Source organism: Monodelphis domestica, chromosome 6, assembly GCF_027887165.1.
Source record: "Monodelphis domestica isolate mMonDom1 chromosome 6, mMonDom1.pri, whole genome shotgun sequence".
Lineage (NCBI taxonomy): Eukaryota > Metazoa > Chordata > Mammalia > Didelphimorphia > Didelphidae > Monodelphis > Monodelphis domestica.
The window spans coordinates 270,353,096-270,376,399 of NC_077232.1; the positions used below are offsets into that span (position 1 = coordinate 270,353,096).

General features: G+C 37.5%; 1 protein-coding gene across 1 annotated transcript in view; it reads right to left on the minus strand.

The window, feature by feature from the left end:
- BMP3 (bone morphogenetic protein 3) overlaps positions 1 to 21,043 on the minus strand; it is a 38,706-nt gene extending 17,663 nt beyond the window's left edge. Inside the window, exon 1 of the mRNA XM_001371483.4 lies at positions 19,717 to 21,043. Within this exon, the coding sequence (XP_001371520.1) occupies positions 19,717 to 19,957 (241 nt within the window). The 5' untranslated portion in view covers positions 19,958 to 21,043. The remainder of the gene's footprint in view (positions 1 to 19,716) is intronic.
- Between the last annotated feature and the right edge of the window lie 2,261 nt (positions 21,044 to 23,304).

Sequence of the window (23,304 nt, forward strand, 5' to 3'; positions counted from 1 at the left end):
ATAAAACTGATAAAAATGTATAATTCAACAATAACTACAAATAGAGCTTTAGAAAGGGAAAAGAAAGCTCACTAGAACCCACAGAGTAATTTAAAGGACAAAAGAAATTGCTTTTAGAAGTTGGGAGACTAGCAAAGTTAAAAAGTTCTTGAGGTAGGGTGGGGTGGGGGGTGGGGGTAGGAAAGGAGGTCCTAAAAAGAACTAAAAAACTCAATATATTATGCAAATCCAAAAGATAAAATTTTAGAATAACATAGAAAAAATATAAAAACAATTAATGTAGAAAAATAGGGCATAAAGATAAAAATCTAAAAATCACTAAGTTCCCAGAAGAGAATAAAAAAACCAAAAATCTTATGTCTTATTTCAAGAAATCAAGAAAGTAAAAGAAAATCACAAAGTATTCAAACAAGAGGGCAAGGGATAGATAGATTTCACAAACTATCCTCAGAGAGAAACTAAGGACAATATATCCAACAATGTATTACTATGTTTCAAACCCTAAAGGTAAAGAAAAAATAAATGTTGCAAGTACATATAAAGAGACAGGTACCATGCCCAAGAAATCCAGCACAAGAAATGCAGAACAACATTTCATCTATAAGAAAGGAAAGGTTCAAATGCAACATGATATATTTAATGGGAAAGAACAAAAGGCTTTCAATGTTTGGGAAAACTAAAGCTATGAAGAGACTAACAAGACAAATGCAACAAATAAGAGAAATGAGGGGGGAAATGAGTTCAAAGATTGTAAAAGGTATCCAGTGCTTATGTTTCAAAAGGGGAGGAGATAGCTATTGTCCTTTCAGAGTTCAATCATCTCTAAGGGACAATGAAAGAATGAAACAAGCTATGATCTTGGAAGTTTAAAAATCTAAAAGAAATAGAAAAAAGGGCATATTAAGAAAGGGAAAAGGGTGGTGAAAAAATTTTACTATTTATTGAAAATGGGACAAACACAGAGATAAAAGGGGAGTTGAGGGAAGAGAGCACCTCAAGAAGTTCCTCAATTAACTTGAAATCATAGGATAGCTATAGAATCAGCCAGGATAGCCAGCTCTCAAAATGAATCATCTCTTGCAGTCAAGAAGAGTCAAATATGATGGAAGAACCCAAGAATTATTCTTTGCTTTTCCCTTTGTACTTCTTGCAGAATGCAGTGATGGAGGGAGGTAAGGATTCAGAGAGGAGAGGTGATTTCTGTCTTCACCCATTCACAATAGTGGCTTACAAAAGAGCATCTTGTTCAATAGCAGACATCCTCAGGAGGGAATCTTGGCAGTTGTATTACAGAATTGAAAGATGTGAAGAGATGAAAAGAGGAAGCCTGAACAGAGATACTGAATCCAGAGGAGAACAGCAAGAGGAAGCAGAAAAAACACTAGGAGCCAGTAGTAGCAGAGGTATACCTTGGCCACCCATATTTCTTAAATGCATGGTTCTGTGCATGAGTACATGCACACCTTTATATCTTGTACTATATTTGTGAAAGAAGGTGCACATGTTTGGTGGGAGAGGGAGGTTTTTGCTAGAACTATTCATACTATGCAATTTCAGTAAATGCCTTTGCCTTAAATTAATTGTTAAATGTTCAGTCATTCAGGTATATCCAGATGTTTGTGACACCATGGACCATAGCTATTATATGAGGTTTTCTTGGCAAGGGTACTGGAATGGCTTGCCATTTCCCTCTCCAATGGATCCAATAGATCCCTTTCATAAAATAATAGTGGACTTAAAAATGAGGACTCAAGAGTTATAATCTTTATTGTTGTTTTTGGTTCTTTGTTTTTTTAAGAGGACCAGGGGCATCATGGGGTTGCTTGTGATACTGTTGTGATCCTTGACTTGTGAGTGAATATAATTTAAGTAAGGCAGAGCTGCACAGAGTTATCAGCCTCAATTTCTCTTCTTGAATTATTGAAGTCCAGTGGCAAGACAAACGTCAAGATGTCTGGTGATGGCCTGGGATGCAGTGGATGAACTTGGTATCTTTGATGTCTAAGTTCTAGGCACTCTACAATGTGTGTTTTAGCTTCCTTCATGACCACTGGAGAATATTGTTCTCATCCATCCATTCCACTGGGGGTAGTCTTAACATGCTTAGGGTAGTCATCCACCTAACTGACTAATGTGTTTGACTAACCCTCAACCTGGGTTAGTCCATCTACCAAGACAGGTTTAATAGAATGTGGCCTCTACGTATGCTATAAGTTCTTGGAGCCACAGGTGAGAGCTGGCTGAAAGATGGACACCAGAGGTAGATAAGCAGCCCTAGAAAGAGCTTGGCAAGCCCCTTCCTGAATACCCAATATACCACTATAATTTTAGTAGTATGGAGTTGCAGGATAACCTGAACCTTGGATTGTCTTTATCGAGGGGATATAACCTGTGAGTAAGATTTGGGAAGGGGTATCCTAAAAGTTATCCTACATTATTACCATTATTATTATTATTGACAGTGAGATAGAGTACTGGATTGTTCACTTGTCATATTTTTCACTGTACCTAATTTGCTGCCAACTTAAGGAAGGGTAGGAGAAAGTCCAGTATTCCTTTTCTTTTTTGAAAGAACAATTTAAGGGATTAAAGTTACAAGTTATCCAAGCAGGTACAGTTTTCCCAGAAAATATCTTGATTTTTATTCCTTGATATATATCCCCAGACCCTGATCCCACTGGTATCATATACCCAAGTTCAACCCTTTGTTTTTCTGAATTATTTCTCCAAGTTATACCATTCACTAATGCTATATATTTTCCCCTTAAATATAATATCACTCCTCTTTTTAAAACCCTTTTGCAGTTTCTCTTACTCCAGAGAGAAGTTCTTAACCAAGAGACCACAGATTTTAAAAAATAACTTAGTTATTTAATATTTTAATAACTGTTATCATAATTGGCATTTTAATCCTTTATATTTTATTTTATGCATTTTAAAATATTATTTGGAGACAAGATTCCCTAGACTTCACCTGACCAACTGCTTAAGATGACCAGAACAAAAATATACATGTAAGCCCCTTTCCAAGAGGATCAGCTTCATACAATTTTGTCTAATATTCAAGGCCTTTTATATGAAGGTCCTATATCTCTCTCAAATCCTTTACAATAATTCTACTCACAAATATACTGTCTATGTACTCCCTGAAATATGTCCTGTACCTTCATGCCTTTTTCCAAGCTAATTTGTCCAACTGTAATATGTTTAACCTTCCTTTCTAAATATTCAAATCCAGTATATATCAGATGGCAGTGGAAATCCCACATAACTCATACAATCTTCTATATGACACTTTGAATTTATTGTTTATACCAGCCATTTGGCATTTAATGAATTATTTGTATTGTTCTTTTTTATATATTTTCTTTTGTATTTTGCATTTTTGTATATTTTTTGTATTTTGTAATTTTGTATAAATTTGTATGTTTCTTAAATTGTTCCCTTGTTATTTTAAAAATTTTATATTAGTAGGCATCTTGTGGGTCAATGTAGACATTTTGGGAGGAATACACTGGGCATTGTATTTCTTTATATATCTGACAATGTGTAATATAAAAGGTATTCAAAATTACATCTTCAGAAGGCAGAACCAACATGGCAGAGTAACGTCAAGGACTCATCTGAACTCTCCCAAACTCCCCTCCAAACAACATTAAAATAATATCTCAAAATTAATTCTGGAGTAAAAGAACCAGCAAAAGGTCAAGGTGAAATAATTTTCCATCACTAAACAACTTAGAAGTCAGCCAGAAAGTACAGGCCAGCATGATAGCAGGAGGCTTTGGAGGTACGGGGTAGCTTCCAAAGTTCTCAGATCAGGGACAGTAAAAGGTTCACACAACTGGTTAGAAGGAGACTACAGGATATCTTTTGCTGACACAGAATTCTGTTGCATCATGATATATGATTCTGGATCCTACTTTTAGGATGAGGAGGCTCACTAGTACTCTAGTGCTTTTGGTATCACATGAGCAGTGGCCCTGGTCACAGTTCCAGGGTGGAAAATAGTGCTTGTAATTCCTCACAGGCCATGAAAACATTGACATCACCTCTTTTTAAATCATACCACTTTGGAAAAATTGAAAACTTACAAACCCCCCAGTTCTGAAAACAGTGGCATGAAAAACCTGAAATTTGGGACAATGTCTCCTTGACCACAGGAAAAGAACCCAACTTTAATATAAAATTAAAAGTCAGGAAATAGGCTGGGAAAATGAGCCACCCCCCAAAAGAATCTGACCATAAAAAGTTATTATGGTGATAAGAAAGATTAAAACACAAACTCAGAATAAGGTGACAAAATCAAAGCAGTTACATATAAAGCCTCAGGAAAAAAAATGAATCAGTTTCAGGCCTTTAAAGAGCTTTAAAAAGGATTTAAAAAGTCAAATAAGAAAGGCTGAGGGAAAATTGGGGAAAAATAAGAGTAATGCAAGAAAATCATGAAAAAAGAGTAAACAGCTTGGCAAAGGAGGCACAAAAAATCTGAAGAAAATAATACTTTAAAATACAGAATAGGTCAAATGGTAAAAGAGGCACAAAAATCCACTAAAGAGAACTCTTTCAAAAGTAAAATTGGCCAAATGAAAAAGGAGGTAAAAAAGCTCACTGAAGAAAATAATTTTTTTAAACCCTTAACTTTTGTCTAAGAATCAACCATAGGTATTGATTCCAAGACAGAAGAGTGGTAAGGGCTAGGCAATGGGGGTCAAGTGACCTGCCCAGGGTCACACAGCTGGGAAGTGTCTGAGGCCAAATTTGAACACAGGACCTCCTGTCTCTAGACCTGGCTCTCAACCCACTGAGCTACCCAGCTGCCCCCAAGAAAATAATTTCTTAAAAATTAGTAAAGAGCAAGTAGAAGTTGATGACTCTATGACAGATCCAGAAACAATAAAAAGAAAATTAAAAGAATGAAAAAAATTGAAGAAAATGTGAAATTTCTTATTGGAAAAACAAATAACCAAGGAGATCACAGAGAGAAAATTTTAGAATTATTGGACTACTTAAAATCCATGATAAAAAAAGAACCTAGACATCTTATTTTAAAAAATTATTGAGGAAAATTTTCCTGATATTCTAGGACCTGAGGGTAAAATAGAAATTGATAGAATTCATCAATTACCCCCTAAAAGAAACTCCAAAATGACAACTTTCAGGAGTTTTATAGCCAAATTGGGTAACTCTCAGATCAAAGAGAAAATATTGCCAATAGTCAAAAAGAAAAATTTCAACTAAGGTGGAATCAAAGGATAACACAAGATTTAACACTTATATATGAAAGCATTTGAGGGCTTGGACTAAGATATTCCAGAAGGCAAAGGAGCTAGGATTACAACTGGGGATTGCCTATCCAGAAAAAAAAAATAAGTATAGGAGGTAGCTCAGTGAATTGAGAGCCAGGCCTAGAGGCAGAAGGTCCTAGGTTCAAATCTGGCCTCAAACACTTCCCAGCTGTGTGACCCTGGGCAGGTCACTTTACCCCCATTGCCTGGCCCTTACCACTCTTCTGCTTGGAATCAATACACAGTATTGATTCCAAGACAGAAGGTAAGAATTTTTAAGAAAATAAGTAGGGGCAGCTGGATGGCTCAGTGGATTGAGAGCCAGGCCTAGAGACAGAAGGTCCTAGGTTCAAATCTGGCCTCAAACACTTCTTAGCTGTGTGACCCTGGGCAAGTCACTTGACCCCCATTGCCTAGCCCTTACCACTCTTCTGCCTTGGAACACAGCATTGATTCCAAGATGGAAGGTAAGGGTTTTAAAAAAAATAAGTATAATCTTTCAGAGGTAAAATGAATATTCAGTGAAATATATGACTTTCAAGTATCCCTGATGAAAAGGCTAAAGCTGAATAGAAAGTTTGACTTTCACATACATGATTCAAGAGAAACACAAAAAGGTAAATAGGAAATAGAAATAATGGATTCAATAAAGTTAAACTGTTTACATTCTAACATGGGAAGAGGATATTTGTAACTCCTAAGAACTTTGTCCTTACTAGGACAGTTAGAAAAAGTATGAATAGACAGAGGACAAGGTTGTAGGTTGGATATGATTGGGTAATATCTAAAAAATAAAATAAAATGAAGAAACGAGAAAAAGAAATGCAATCTCTTTTTGACCAATTGTCCTACCCTCTTACCCTCCATGGGCTGAGAGTTCTGAAAGCTGCTACTACTGATTCAATTGCCCCTGTAGCCTGGCTTGCCAACATGGGTGCCCAGGGTGATAAAACTTTCCTGCTAACTCTTCAACTTGTTCTGGGTTGAATAATTGTTTCACCTGCACTTTTTGTAGTTTCTGCCACTTCAGAATTTATCTTGGGGTATTCTTTTCAAAATTGTTCAGAGGGGAATTTTGAGAGCTCAGGCAAGTCCCTGTGTTTTCTTCACTATCTTGGATCTGCTGCCCAGTACCTAAATTCTAGCATTTTTACCAGCCATCCTCCATGCCTGGAACACTCTCTTCTCATCTCCTCTTCCTGACTTCCCTAGCTTCCTTCAAGACCCAGCTAAATATTACTTTCACCAGAAAGCCTTTCTGAATTCTCCTTAATTCTAGTGACTTCTTTCTTTGGATTATTTTAAATTTGTACTGTATGTAGCTTATTTATTATTTGTTACAAGCTTATTACTTGTTAACATGTTTTTTCTGTCATTAAACTGTGAGATCCTTGAGAGCAATGAGTTTTATGTTTCTTCATATTCTCAGTGCTTATCATACAGTAGGTACTTAATGAATGTTTATTGACTGACTCCTATCTTTCAAATTAAAATTTAACACCATTTCCTCCATGAAGGTTTCAATTTCTCACAGCCCCCTATCTATATTTTTCTCACAGAATGAATTATTATTTTTGCTAGTTATTATTATTATCAATTAGTGTTATTATTGATTAACATGGCTTATTTCTTAAAACATTATCTGTTGTTTTTCTAAAATTTATGAGATCACAGAAGAAAAAACAACTGCTTCAATACATGGGATGAGGGCATATGTTTGGGGGTGTAGACTCTAAATGAACATCCTAATGCAAACACCAACAGCATGGAAACAGGTTCTGATCAAGGACACATGTAATACCCAATGAAATTGTGTATCAGCTACGGGAAGCGGAGGGTGAGGGAAATAATATGGTTCTTGTATAGCTTAATTTAAATTAAAATAAATAAATAAATAAAATTTGTGAGATCAAGGAGTACTTTTGTATCTTTGAATCTTCCCTAGTACCTAACACAAGGCTTTACACACAGCAGTGGAAGATAAATAAGTTAATAAATTATATTTATCAAGAATGGAAAGAGATTTTTTTAAAAAGAATGGAATGAGCTGCTTCATGAACTTGTGAGTTCCAACAAAGATGATCCCATGTCAAGGAAAATATAGGAGGGATACCTATTGGGCCTCTAAAGTGTCAAATATAAGAATTGGTAATTCTTTTTCAAAGAAATCGTTTTTAAAAAAAAGTTGACAATGTGTGAGCATCACCCATAGATGGTGCTATTTTCTAAATGATAGTAAGGATACTGGGTTGTTTTTTTTTGTTTGTTTGTTTTTGTTTTTGTTTTTTTAATCTGTGGTCTTGCTAAATACTTGCCTAAAATAGGTGTTAGCATCTAATTAATATTTGTCAGTGAAATTAAAATACCTGGTCAATTTAATGAAAATTCAATAATCCCAAAATCATCTTGAAAAGCATCTAATTTTATGTCTTCACTTTTTAGATGTAGACACAGAAACAAAGTGATCATTGGGTTTGTTTGGTCAGTCATCCAACTGAAGTGTCAGCATTGGAATCCAGGCATCTTGATTCTTTATCTATTTCCGAGTACCACACTATAAATTTACAAGAAATAAATGCTAAAGTTCTGTTTTGGTTTTCCATTTATTTTTAATGAAAAATAAAACACTTAAATCCTAGTACAACCCTCATGTTTCAAGTTAGATTTAACAATCCAGGCTAAAAAGATTATCTATCCTAACTAAAGAAATAGTGAAGATTATCATATTATAGGATAAGGGGTAGGAAAATTCAGGAATGGAGACAAGGAATATCCAAATAACTATTATTTAAGTAGAAAATAAGATAGCAATATATTTATAGTATATATTTAAAGTGATAAAGACATATTTTTTGGAAAAGCTGTTTTAAATCTAAGATGAACAGATCAAAATAAAAAGTGACTAATGAAAGCCTAGGAAGTCACAAAATGTTAGTTATAGGAAAAATCTCTAACTTTACATTTTTTATTCAAACAAATCACAGCTGCTAGAAATGTCAAAATAGTAAAGTATAATATTTTATAGAACTACTTCCTTTTCCATATACTGTAGAATGTCCATTTATTCTTTTTTTTTTTAAACCCTTGCCTTCTGTCTTGGAGTCAATACTGTGTATTGGCTCCAAGGCAGAAGAGTGGTAAGGGCTAGGCAATGGGGGTCAAGTGACCTGCCCAGGGTCACACAGCTGGGAAGTGTCTGAGGCCAGATTTGAACCTAGGACCTCCCATCTCTAGGCCTGGCTCTCAATCCACTGAGCTACCCAGCTGCCCCCTTGTCCATTTATTCTTTCATGAATCAACAACCAATTATTTAATGATTAAATTTTTGTTGCTAGCCAAGGAGTTTTTGATTACTCTAGTCATTTACTATTATGTATTTACTGTTATTTATTTATATTATAGTTTATAATCTAAATGTATATTTAATACTACTTATTATTTAGCTAATCTATTCCAGTGGTCCATCACTCTATTTCTTATCAAGTACCAGATTGTTTTAATGATTAGTGCATTGTAATACAATTTGAATTCTCATACTGCTAGGCCACCATCCTTGACATTTTTCCCCATTGATTCCATTGATATTTTTGACCTTTTGTTCTTCCAGATGAATTTTGTTATAATTTCTTCTAGTTCTATAAAATAAATTTTGGTAGCTTGATAGGCAAAGTGCTGAATGAATAAATTAATTTAGAGTGAAATTGTCATTTTGAAAATTGGATAGAGAATATATAACCTGGAAAATTAGATGAAAAGCATAACCTAAGTAGTGACCTCCCCATAAAATATGTTGCAGCAACAGAATTTATAAGAAATATTAGAACATAACCAAAATATTTAAAAGTTAAAAGCTTTATGTAGCCGTTCTCAAAAACAAATGACCTGGGAAATAGGTGGTGGAGAGATAATTTAAGAATCATCTGATCATCCTAAAAACCATGACTGAACAACAACAACAACAAAAAAACCCTGGACATTATATTTTAAGGATGTGTCAGTAAGAATAGTCAGAAGACAAAGTGAAAATAGAAAAGAAAAAAAGGGTACAAACTGAAAAACCCAGGAATTTCAGAGCATTTTAGCTCAGAACTTTTGAGTTAAAGCAACCCTCTTTCCCTCCTCCCCCCAAAAAGACAACTAATGACTATGCTGCAATTGCTTTAAACAAAAGGAAATCTTGGAAGGCAAAAAAGGTTAAAACCAAGAATAATTTATCTTATAAAATTGAATATAACCCTATTGGATGGGGAACACTGTTCTAAGAGATAAGTATATAAATGCAAAGAAAAAGGAAAACAGTTCCTACTTTCAAGGAGTTTATATTCCAAGGGAGGAAGAACAGACAGAAAAAGGAACTAACCAAAAAATGATTAGTGGATGGTGAAGTCTAGAAAGTAAGAAGCACACCTCGGGGGAGAATGAACCCTTCCCCAAAATGGAGGCTCCAAAGGAATTCACCAATGAGAAAAGGGAGTTGGTATGGTGGAAGCCCATTTTAGGAAGGTGAAGTCTGGAGTGCTGAGGGAAATCCCAGGGATATAGATGAAGAATGGTGGTGAAATCTAGAAAGTCAAACACATAGCTGGAATGGGATTGAAGATTGGCCAGCCTGGACAAAAATAGTCACTGACCAAAGGGTAGAGATGATTATAAATTATAAAAGTGGACAGTTTTGATTTCTTGAAAGTGAATGGCTTTTGCTTCAAAATCACTAAGGATAGAAATGCAAGTTAAAACAACTGTGAGCTTCACTTTTATGTATCATATTAGAAGAGATATAAAACAGGGAAAATGGCAATGGTCAGGCAGCAGGAGGACAATTACACTAATGTGCTGTTAGATGGAACAAACTGGTCAAACCATTCTAGGAAACAATTTAAAATTCTACCCAAAAAGTCAATTAATCCAGCAACCTAGGGATACTGCTATTAGGTATATACCCCAAAGAGGTCAGAGAGGGGGAAACGATTCATAACAAAACAGTGATAACAGTACTTTTTTGTTTAAATAAGGAAAAAGAAACAAGATGGATGAACATCAGTTGAAAAATGGCTAAACAAAAGAAATTAATAAAATGAATAATTTTTGCTATATCAAATGACAAAAAGTTTGGATTTGGAGAAACATGGAAAGACTTGGGAAGAATTAATATAATTAATGTATGAATTGATGAATAGTGAAGTGAGCAGAACTGGGAGAATAATTTATACAATGATTATAATAACATAAAGGAAATCTATTCTGGGACTTCAGAGTTCTGTTCAAGGCAATGAGCCCAACATGACTCCAGAACAATTATTATGAAGCATGCTCTTCCTCTCTTCATGAAGTAGTGATACAGTAGAGCTATAGAATGAGACACATTTGTGTTCTGTTGTTTTCAGTCATGTCCAACTCTTTGTGAGCTCATTTAGGGTTCCTGGCAAAGATTCTGAAGTGGTTTGCCATTTCCTTCACTTGCTAAGGAAACTTGGGCTAACAGGATTGAGTGACTTGACAAGGTCTTACAGCATCTGATGCCAGATTTGGACTTAAAAAGAGGAATTTTCTCACTCCAGGGCTGGACCTCTATTCATTGCACCACCTATCTGGCATAGATACATGTGTAGACACAGCCGATGCATGAATTTGTTTTATTTCTATGTGTCTATTTGTCCCAAGGCTGAACTTTTATTTGGGGAGAGGAGAACTAGTTCAGCAAATTAAGAGTTTTCGTTAGTTGGCTGGGACACTGGGAAGTTAAATGATTTGCCATGGTCACAAAACCAGAATATGTCAAAAGACTGTGTGTGTGAAATAAAATCATTGGAAGGATAGAGTTAATACTGCAAACTACATAAAAAGGAAAAAAATGAAACTAAAAAATGTTGGTGAAACATTTTAAAATGCACAAAAGAAAGCAGAAGGAAATTCAGGAGACAATGACAAATAGTTTTGTTGATACATGAAATTTAATATTCATTTTACAAATATAATATACAAAACTGCAAGTAATAGAAATCCATCATTTCATATATCCAAAAAGAAAAGTAGTAATGATCAAGCTTTGTCCCTAAGAATACATACGCGAATAAACCCCAGCATCTTTGTAAAGCCAGAAAGATGGGTATTGGATCCTATATACAATATTGGTCTTGGTTGATAGGTTTAATTTTGCTGAACTTAAAAAAAATGACATTTGAAATTTTTATTTGAATGAATCAATAAAGTATTAGGTGATTACTACTGCTAATACACAGTATTATTCTAAACTTTGAGTATATTAAAAAAAAGTCCATTTCACTCTCAATTGGTGAGGGAGATAACAATTACAGAAGGTTTGGGCATCAGCAAAGCAGCCTTTTCTTTAATATCATTCCACTGATAAAATTATCAGTAAAACAATCATCCTATCAGTTTCTGATGTCGAACCATTTGATAGTCAGTCCTGAAGACTTTGGTGCCAAGAACATTCTTTTCTGCCTTCAGTAGCTTCTGTCTTGCAGCATCTTTAGGAGCAGTTGCCAAGCTGCCTTTCCAGGGCATGATGGGTGAGGGCACTAGCATAAAAGCATCTCCACTCCCCAGCTTCTGAGTTCAGAGTCCTGGCTAGGTCTATCAGAAGGTAAATTGTTTGGCCTGTGCCAGGGCTTTTGTGCCCACGTGTCTAATAAAGGCAGTTGGTGCAAGTGGTGATGAGGGAAGTGAACCCTTTCTCCACAATGATTTCTCCCCTCAGTGACTCCTTTGAGGGCTAGACTGGAAGCAGGTCCAGTGTTTTGGAGGACACTGCTGTTTTCAAGAATCTTGGGTTGAGGGTCCTGAGCTGTGTCTATCAGGATCTGAGAGGCGATGGTGGTCAAGATTGTGTGGTGGTGGTGGTAGAGCTCATTCTACATATGTAGTTCATGCTGTCTCCTTTCTCCCCTGTCTGACCTGCTACTTCAGCGTGGCTGGCTTGCCTGCCTTGTGAGTGACAGCTAGTTGGTATTTGTTGGGAATGTTTGGGTCCTGTTCCACAGGAGCTACATCCCAAGATGATGGCTGTGAGCACTGGACTGGAAGCACCTCTCCTTTGCTTAGAAGGGATGTATCTTGAGGAAGGGTGAGGAAAGGGCCATATTGGGGAATTTAGGTGATATAAAAATAAAAATATCAATAAAAAATTTTAAATATGCCACTACCACTAAAAGGTTAAAAGACATGTTGCAAGAGGCATTCTTAGGCAGGCATGTGGTAGAAAAATGCTGTGTGTTTATATTTATAGAGGCTATAGCAGCATTTTTATAGACTGCCATATGTATTCCAGGGGTGAAAAGGACACAATCACAAGGGTAATTTAGTTATAAAGTCATTAACTCTGGTTTAGATTTGATATCATGGTGCACTTGCCCTCCAAGGGTCAAGACTTTCAGTATTTCCATTATAAAAACTCCATGTTTCATAACACAACCCTACACATTCACTATGAATTGAACTTGGAATATCCTGGGAATATTTTTATTGGGGCAAAATGTTTTTTTTCCATTGTCACTACCAAAATATATCATTGATCAACTTATAAACATTAAATTATATAGAAGAATTTGGTGTTGAAAATACATTATCAACTGAAATCACAAAAAAGTCCTCCCTTTAAATTTTTTGAAAAGTAAATTGAATTAGTTTAAGACAAATTAAGATGAATCCTTTTATAAAAATAACAAACTAAACTCTTGTTAAATCCAGAATTTATATTCCTACATAGTGATATCAGGGAATGTTTTTTCCCCCATTTTTTTCTGTCAGTATTTGAGATAAATTTCTTCAAACCAGATTTTCTGTGGAAATATTCTATAAAAAGGAATAGTTTTTCAACAAAATTCCCTAGGCTAATATTTAAGAATAATTTCTAATATACCTCACCATTTCATAAATAAAAGAGATTATGCAACAAGACATCTGATTTGTTAAAATATTAAATCATAATGACAAGTTTTTAAAGTGATGCTTATTTTATCTCTAATGAACTTTTTCCCAAAGAAACAAGCAGTTTAATTAATTGTAAAATATCAATCAATTTCACAGATTTCAGGTAAAAGGAATTATGTTTAGTGAGAATTCTCTTGAATTTAAATTCGTTGAATTTAATCATGGAGTCTTCTTTCATCATGTTGATTGAACATTTAGAACTAGGCCTCTAGTTCAAACATCACCTTATCTGTGAGGAACTAATATCTAGGTGGGGGAGTCACACAGTCATAGAGTTTAAAATCTGAATTAAGGTCATCTGATTTCTCTGATTTTTTAATTCAAGCATCTTTCCACTCACCTTATTGGTTCTATGATTTAACAGAGTTCAAATGGGAACTTCTAGGAGCAATGTATCAGTTTTAGAGAAGAATAAAATATTCTCTCCTGATGTTCTGAAATCTAAAATAACTTAGACCATATGAACATGAAATTCACTCTGAATTTTGCATAGCCATATTCTTTCCAGTTTAAGTACATCTGATACTAACATAGCAGGAGTTTTTAGGATGCGTTTCAGAACAAATATTCTACCAAATGTATCTGTGAAGTTCCAGGCCCACATATTCTGGTCCCCTTATCAGTGCTTGGGAAAAGTCTGAATACTATTCAAGTCCTTAAAGAAAAGTAGTTATTACAATCATATAAGCAATCAGAGGCAGCTGGGTGGCTCAGAGATTGAGAGCCAGACCCAGACATGGGAGGTCCTGGGTTAAAATCTGGCCTCAGATACTTCCTAGCTGTGTGACCCTGGGCAAGTCCCTTAACCCCCATTGCCTAGCCCTTCCTGCTCTTTTGCCTTGGAACCAATATATAGCATTGATTCTAAGATGGAAGGTAAGTTTTTTTTTTAATTAACAAAAATAAGATAATAAGCTTTTAATCCTAAGCACGTATTTTAACTTCAGAATTAATTTTCTATTTTAATTGGAGCTTCAGCTTTACAGATTTCTTATATTAATTCCACCTGACTTTGCAAGTGTATCTGTTGATAGTACAAAGCAAACCTTAAATTACATGGGTGCCATTGATGCTTCTCTCTCTTTTTAAACCCTTCCTTTCATATTAGAATCGATATTGTATGTTGGTTCCAAGACCAAAGAGCCTAGGTCTTGGCAAGTGATTTGTCTAGAATTACACAGCTAGGAAGTGTTTGAGGCCACATTTGAACTCAGGGCCTCCCATCTCTAGGCTGGCTCTGAATCCACCAAGCTATTTAGCTGATTCCCCTGACCTTTTTCATTAACATGGATAATAAGAACATAATATCCTTAAAAAATGCAGATTTCAAAAAGACCTTACTAGTAAAATTAAAAACCTCATTAGAGGTTTTATTTTATTAAAATTAGAGCATAATTCAAAGCAGTTGCCTTTTACCCATCCCTTTCCAGATATCCTAGTTTCCTTTAAGTGTAAAAAAAACCAGAAAATTCAAATATGGTTTGTTTCTAGACTATTTTTCCAGGTCCAGGAAACACCAAACAAATCAGGTTTCTCTTTATTTTGCCATCTCCCCAAATTCTAATCTATTACACAGTGATTCTTTTTCATTGTTTTAGATTGCTTCTAATGGCATGAACTTCCATCTCTTGATTTCCTGTTGTCTATCTGATGACCTCCTTGTCCAGCCATTCCTGACCAGAAATATGCCAAAGTCACAAAGCCATTATTCTGAAAGTGATTCATGTGTGGGTCCAGGTTCTCACTTGTTTTTTCTAAGAGGCAGTCTGATGCTGTGAACTGTCAGTTGACCTTGGTCTCAGAAAGTCAGGAAGTCTCTTTTCACACATCCAGGTTTCTGACATATTCTGGTTTTGTGACCATGGCAAATCATTTAATTTCTCAGTGTCCCAGCAAACTAATGAAAACTCTTAATTTACTGAACTAGTAGTGATTTACACTCATATAGAGAGTTGTCTTCCAATGAGTTTCTTAGCCCATTGAAGGGATTTACAGTAATGGTAAAACAAAACAAAAAACAACTTAACTCTAAAATTTAGATGACGTTTTAAAAAAGGCTACATGTGACTGAAGTGAACTTTAAAAAAAAGATACTTATAAATTTAAGCAGAAGATAGGATTAAGAAAAAAAAGTATGAATAATGGGGATGATGATGATGTAATCAACAGAGAGAAGACAACTTTAATGTGGCATGTTTTATTTTTATTAAATGATAACAAGGACAATTATTTTTAGCAGAAGCTAAAAACAGGAACTTGTAGCATACCCTTCATTCTATCCTCCCAACATGTGACTTGTGATCATATGTTTTTATGGAGCCAAACTTTGCTTCCATTCTTGCAAAAGGAAAGATAAAACCTAATCGGTTGAATTGTTTTGTGTAAATACTTTCATATTTCAGGAACTTATAAGCACTGCAAATTTATGACTTTGGCAAACCAAGTGAATGGCATCAGTGAAGGAAGCAGAGAGAAGAGGTTAGTGAAAAGTATATTTAGGATGGATGCCACCTACCAGCAAGTAATAATTTAAGTATAAAGTAATCATAAAGAAAACCACAGAAGCTGGTTTTCAACCTAAGACATTATTCTAGGTTTAGAACAATAAATAATATTAATCAATTATGATTCAAGAAGCAAATAGCTTAGCCTGAAGTACAGTCTAAAGAGTTCCACATGCCCTAAAACCATATAGGCTTAGAACTATAAAGAATTTCTGATTTGCTAATCCAAACAGCTCCATCAGCCCTACCAGAAGGTGTTATAAGGAGGAATAGAGTGAGCAAAATATAATGTAACTTGGAGCCAAAGATTCACATGAAAGCCTGGGGGCCTTCTTTGAGGCTTTTCTTCTGGGTGAAACTACCTTGTCCTTTAGTAACTAACATTTGTATGAGGTCCAGAATAAGCTCCCTCTGTTCATTCACCTAAAATCTGGAATTGTTCAATAACCGGAGTTGGTGGTGGCAAGGAAGGAGGGCCCTTTCTCCATTGTGATGTCTCCTTTCAACAATGGCTATAGACTTTAGGTTGAATGGAGGACCATTGGTCTTGGGGGCTGTTCCCAAGGTGTATTGGAATATCTCCATTGGCATATGAGAAGAGATAGTGATTGAGATGGTGGTGATTTGACTTGTCTGGCCCATGTTCCTTTCCTTTATCTGAAGGTACCTATGAATTTATGGTCTAGAGGTAAGTGCTTTGACATCTTTAAGGATGTCTACATGATGCACCATAAATCTAAATTGGTATTGTTACTAAAAACTTATAATGAATTGTGGAAAACCTACTTCTTGGAATATATAGGACTGGCTTGCTTGAAGTATCCATGAAAATCAAACCAAGTCTACTGTTGGGCTCCTTCAAATAAAATGAAATTAAAAGTGATACCTTAGATTGAAGTTTTTATTACACCTATCTACAGATCTTCCTTTCAATATTCTACATTCCAGCTTTTCAGTGTTTTGAAACACCAAATATTCACAGTTGATTTTAAGAAATGAAACATCAAAAATTCTATCCAAAAAATGAGAGCTTGGTAATTGAAATGTGATTTTTGAAGCATTTGTATATTCTTGGTGAGAAAAATCTAGAATTACAAAGAAGATTCAAGTTGGTAATCTAGAAACCAAATATAAAACTATTTGTTGGTCTTAATTCTACTCCAGTCCAGGAGGAAAAGGCCATCTTGGGAAGCTATACCCATGGGGTGAGTGCATGCTGGTTCCTCCCTCCTCAACTATCATAGCTCTTGAAGACCAAGAAAATAAAATTCTTGCCTCTCGCATTCAAGGCACTGTTAAATTGTTTCAGTAGCAGAAACAGCTATGATTATCAATAGAAATGACATTAAAGAAGATGCATTACTATCTGTTTTGCTGCTGCACCCTCAGGACCATGTAAGACTTTTTCATCTGAAAACCTGAAACCTGTGTATTGTGTCTCCCATTCAAATGCAAACTCCTTGAGAGCAGAGACAGTCTTATTTTTTTCTCTTTGTACCCTTAACATTGACCACTGTGTTTTTGTATGTAGCAAGTGCTTAATAAATGCTTTTTTATTCATTCATTCATAAATATCATAAAGGGCAGATTCTACAAACTTTGAGACCATTCTCTAGGAGTAAAAACAATTGTTTAGGGTTGGTATTTTACTTTTTCAATCACTTGGGTACCAGTATTTAGTTATTCCTACTATAAGGCAGATTCATAAGAGAGATGGAGTCAAATTAGATATTAACTAGATCAATGCTAACAAATTAAGCTCATAAACTCTCTGTTAAAAAACTGGATACTGTATATGAATGAAGAAATTTATTTTCCTAGTCTCCAACCTCCTCATCATTTCCTCTCTCTCAACTTATATGATCCATCAGCTACACTGTTTTTAAAAAAAACTCTTACCTTCAGTTTTAAAATCAGTACTGTATATTGGTTCCAAGGCAGAAAAGTGTTAAGGGCTAGGCAATGAGGGTTAAGTGACTTGCCCAGGGCCACACAGCTGGGAAAGTGTCTGAGGCCAGATTTTAGCCTAGGACCTCCTGTCTCTAGGCCTGACTCTCAATCCACTGAGTCATCTAACTACCCCTACCACTAACTTTTTTTAAATGTCTAAATGATATCTATTCTCTCCAGTTATTGGCACTTATTTGCATTAACTAACCAGATTACCATCCAGGTAACAAAAATGAATTGTTAAGCACATTGCAGGCCTTTATTCCATTCTGAGTAGATTTGGGGTCAGAAGGCCTAGATCTAGATTGCTCTGGTTCAGCCACCTTAGTTTACCTGATTTTGTGCAAGGCATTTCATCTCTTTTGTAAAATTAAGAGGTTGGATTGAGTGATCTCTAAAGGATGTGATATTCCAGTTCCTGCATACTGATTCTACTCCCTATCTGCTGACAATACAGAACTGTCCCCAGTATTTCATGTAACTGGATGCTAGCCTGTGTGGTTGACTTGCAGGGAAGCTTGATCACTCAAACTAGGAAATAGTTTATTTACAGTAAGATGGATGAGGGTCTCTGAACCTTTACTGTCTCCTCACAGATCATCCCTACATAATACTCTGCTGAAAAAGAAATCTGCTTTAGCTCAGACTGTAGTTCAAGAGTTTTATACTGACAACCATAATTCATATTTACTATAAATGTCATCATGGCTTAAGCCCTAAAATGAATTTCCAAAGTCCAACTCGGTTCTTTTGTAAATGAATTTTTGCATATCAGAACTGTGGGATATCACTGCCTGATAATTTTGACATAAAGAATAGGGTGGCATGGATGGCTGGAGCATCTTAATTATCCACAGTTAACTAGATTTACAGTTAAATTTATCTTTATCACACATACATTTACCAAAGTGGACAATTGAATCCTCAAAGCTTGCAGGCATAGACATCTTTCAGAAATCTCTCTCCCAAACTGTTAGTATTAACAATAAATTATATATTCCTTGGCAGGGCCAGGGAATAACCTTCTTAAGTAATAAATTTCAGTCTACAATAATCTGTGTTGAAAGCTAGGATGAACAGCTTTTTCTCTACACACTGAAAAGAGTTCACAAACATTGCCAACCCATTCCCAGCCCTGGGACCCAAAACCTAGACATTCTCAGAAGAAACTTCATTACCTATGATGAAGTTTTGCCTATTTTGAACAATCCAGGTATCAGATGGCTATCTTCTCTCACCAAGGAGCCACCAAATTTGAAGAAATATTGCATGACACTTAAAAGTGTCCGCATTGACTAAAGGACTTTTAAAAATGGAGCAAAGGGGACTGTGGGTGTGGAACACTTGCCTATCAGTTGACCTGCAGGATAATTTTGAACTTTTCCCCCTTCTCTTTTTCTTTGTTACAAGGGATTATTTACTACTGTGTGTGTGGAGGGGAAGAGAGGTTTTATTTGGAAATGAAAGCAGTGAGAAAAGCAAAATATATCTTTAAAAAAAAAAAAGGTAATGCAAAGAGGATAAGGAGTGATGTGCTCTCTGAGCCAGACTTCTGATCCTGGTCTAGGATCTCTGAGGCACCTGTATTCCCACAGCCACCAAATAAGGGTCTTGCGAGAAGCTTTAATGGAAAAAAGTAGGGAGCCTTGGCCCTGGAAAGAGACAGCATCTCAAGGTTCTTCTGGCCTTTGTGTCCCTGCCCTTCTTGCTTTATCCCCCACCTCCTGCCCCTATTCCAATGCTTCTCTTCCCCTTTCACAGTGGGATTTCTCTGTCATCCCCTTCCCCATAAACACACATCTTCGACCCCCTCAGCACCCCTCCCTCCCTCTTGGATAACCTTCACCAAGTCTACTTCTCCCTTACCCCTACCTAGCCTGTCCACAGCAGAAGCCGAGTTGACAGGCCACCTCACCAAACTCAAGAGGGGCGCAGGAGAGTTGGTAGCGTGAAGGAACAAAAGGGGTACGGATAGTGACCCCTGGTACCTTTCTGGGCGGGAATGGGGGGGGGGTGCTACTCACCTGCTCCTCGAGCTCGGAAGCTGCGGACCGTATTGCCCTCCGGGAGGGGTACGTGTGGAGGGTGCCTGGGCTCTCGGGGCTCTCCGACCGCTGGACTGTCACCTCCGCGGTACTTGTCATAGAGACGTAGCATGTGCTGGGCCACCTGGTCCCGAGGCTCTCTCCCTTCCTCCTGGGGGGCCCCAGCGCTCGCGTAGCTCCAGCTGAACCACAAGTAGATGAAGCAGCGGAGCCGGGCCATCCTCCTCCTCCTGGGGTGCTGCCCTCTCCGCGGCACTTGGGGCGGTCCTGGCGACGCCTGCCTCCGGGGCAAGGGCAGCGAGGCGGACGGCGCCGACTAGGATCTAGGACCGACCGCTGGACCAGGGCAAAGGAGAAGGGGCCGCCTTGGTAATCCGCAGCTGGGCTAAGAGAGTGCCTGAGTCAGCGCTAGTTTGCCGTCTGCCTCCGAGTACTGCTGCCAGAGAAGCCGGGTAGGCAGGTTCATGGAAGGAGAGCGCTCTGGGGCGCTGCTGCCGGGAGAGACCAGCACCGGGACGCGGGCACCGGCCGGACTTCAGAGCGGGGGGCGTCCGTGATTCCTCTTACCATCCCAGGCTAGCCAGGCTCTCGGGGAGGCGGGCAGGGGTGGGGAAATCAGCTGGTAGGGGGCGGGGGACAGGAGGAGAAGCCCGGCAGCGTGGGCACTGCTCTCCGATCCTTCCCCCTGAAGCTCCTCTTCCGAGAGGCATTTGCAGAGCCCAGACTCAGCCACTCTGAGTAGTGTGTAAGCCTGTGTGTGTGTGTGTGTGTGCATGTGCGTGTGTGTGTGTATATGTCCGCTCTCTGCACTGATCTGTGCAATCGGCAGCCAATGGCTCATTCCCAGCTCGGACACCGCTGGCGGCTACCCGAGAGGCAAAGAGAAGGGGAAAAACTCACCAGACCAGGAGGGGGAAGGAGTAGGAGGAGGGAAAGGAAAGAAAGGGGCCTGGGATACGGAGAGGGGAGTGTAGATAGGGTAAGGGACAGAGGAAGGGATAGAGGAACTCAACTTTTAATTCATTTCCCTAGAGTAACCTTGTCCCAGCCAGCAACTGAGAAATAGGAAGACTTCCCTCTCTTTCTGACACTACCTTCCCGGGCCAGCCACAGAAAAAAAAGCAAGGAAAGCCACAGAACCACGTAGCAGGGAAGGAATGGGCATAAATCAGTAGCCTGATGCTTAGCAAGAAATCTTAGCTCCTGTTATTTCCTGTCTCCAGTAAATACAGGGAGCAGGTGAAGGAGAGCTTCATCCATCTCAGGTGACCTGCGTGCCTCCAGATCACTCTCGCCGGCATCCACCCACCCACATGGGGAGTGAACTGGCCTCCTGCTTGCTGGAGTTAAGACTGGAATAGATCCTTTTGTCTAGGTCAGGAAACCTGATGGGGAGAGAAATGCAATGGAAGTAAGATGTCACCAATAGAAAAGCTGTTCTAGACAAAGTCCTGGAGAAGGAAGGAAAATTAGGTAGAATACATTTTGCTGGTGGCTGTTCATACTAACTCACTGTTACATTCCCACCCACACTCAAAACGGTTAATTTCTGTCTTAGAGTGGATACAAGTATCTGTTTCAAGGCAGAAGAACAGTAAGGAATTGGAGTTAAGTGACTTCCCTAAGGTCACACAGCTAGGAAGTGTCTGAGTTCAGATTTGAACCCAGGATATGCTGTCTCCCCAGCTGACTCACCGGCCCCCTAGTTGCTTGGCACCCCATTACACCCATGGCCCCTCATTCTTACATTTTCCAGGTAAGAGTATTTGCACCTTGGAAACCAACAAACCTACAAATAGAAGTTTATTTTATTGGGTTTTTTTTTTTTTAGATTGTCTAGACTTAAGAAAGTGAAGGATAAAATGTTAATAGTACAGATTAATCTCAGAAGTATAAAGTGCCAAAAAGTTTTAAAAGTTGGTTATTAAATATTTACCAAAATATCCTAGATAGAAAATGAACCATTCTTTAAGAAGTATATGCAGAGAATATTCCTAAAGGGTAAAGAGATGATATTGCCATTTAAAACAATGACAACAACAAAGAAACTGAGAACAGTCATGTTTTGGGATCTCAGAATTTGCAGGTGTAGAAAGGTGTAGAAAGATATCAAACTAAGGTATTAAATCACAGAAAATAGAACAAATGACAATCCTTACAAAGGTGACTTTCTATCACATGGCAAGGATTTGCCCTCACCCAGACACTCAAAAGAGAGAACCTAGCAATTCTTTTTGAGCCTTTAAAAAATATTTCAAAGATTAAAAGCATTTAATTTGACAATTTACAAAAATTTGGCAATTTTATTAAATTAACTCTTGAAGTTTAATTTTTACATTAGAGAAAGTCATATGTTCCATTATCAGCAAGGGGTGCATTTATTCTAAATACTGTACATGGAGAGGGAGAGGAGAGAGACCAAGCAAGATAGTTACCAAATCTGCCTTGATTCTAACATATATCCTCATCACAGTGTGCATGCACTCTGCATGTGGATATATACTAACACTAAAAGCAGGACACTACACAGACTGCTCTTCATTCCTAAAGGCTTGGCAATTAAGGTAACCTATCAAACAATAAATATATATTGGTCTCAGAACTATTCCTGTGGGAAGAAGTATATGTAATAACATAATGGACTCCAACCTAATAAGTGGAGCAAGATAGCACATATGAATCAATTAGCAAATAAAAGACATTATTAGGTACTCCATTATGCCCTATTGATTAAAGGGCTCTAGGAGATCAGATCACCATCATCTTATACTTCTTCTGCCCCTTGTAGGTAAAAGCCAAGATAGAGAAGGCCATCTACAATAAGTACTTCCACTTTCTCTCCTTTCACTCCCTTCTGACCTTAACTCTCTCCAGGTATTTAATGATTCCTTAGTTGCCAAGACCAGTCACCTCATTCTCCTTGACCTCTTTTCAGCCTTTGACACTCTTGATCACTCCCTCTATAATTCTCTTCTCTCCAGGTTTTCAGGACACCACTAGCTCCTGTGTTTTCCTTTTACCTATCTCATTATTCTTTCTCTCTCCCCTTTGCTGGAGATCTGGAGCTCCAGATCACTTGCTCTAGTCCCTCAGTTCTATCCTTGGTGTCTTTTCCTTCTCCCTCTATACAACTATACTTGATCTCATCAGCTCTCATGGATTTAGTTACCACCTCTATGCTGATGATTCTCAAAACTACCTTTCCTGTCCCATATTCTCTGCTGACCTCTAATTTTGCATCTTCAATTGATTTTCAGCCATTTCAAACTTGATGTCTAGTAGAGATGTTAAACTCAATATGTCCAAAATAGAACTCATTAGTTTTCTCCCTAAACTCAACCCCTCCCACCTTCCCTGTTACCCTATTACTGTAATTGGCAACTCCATCCTCAGTCTCTCATCCACTGCTATATTCAAGCTATTGCCAAAGCCCATCAATTTCATCTTTGAAGTATCTCTCAAATACACCCCCTTCCTCTGACATTTCCCCTACCCTGGTACAGGGTGCCATCATCTCATACTTTGATTACTGTATCAACCTGCTGGTAGGTCTGATGCCTCAAGTCC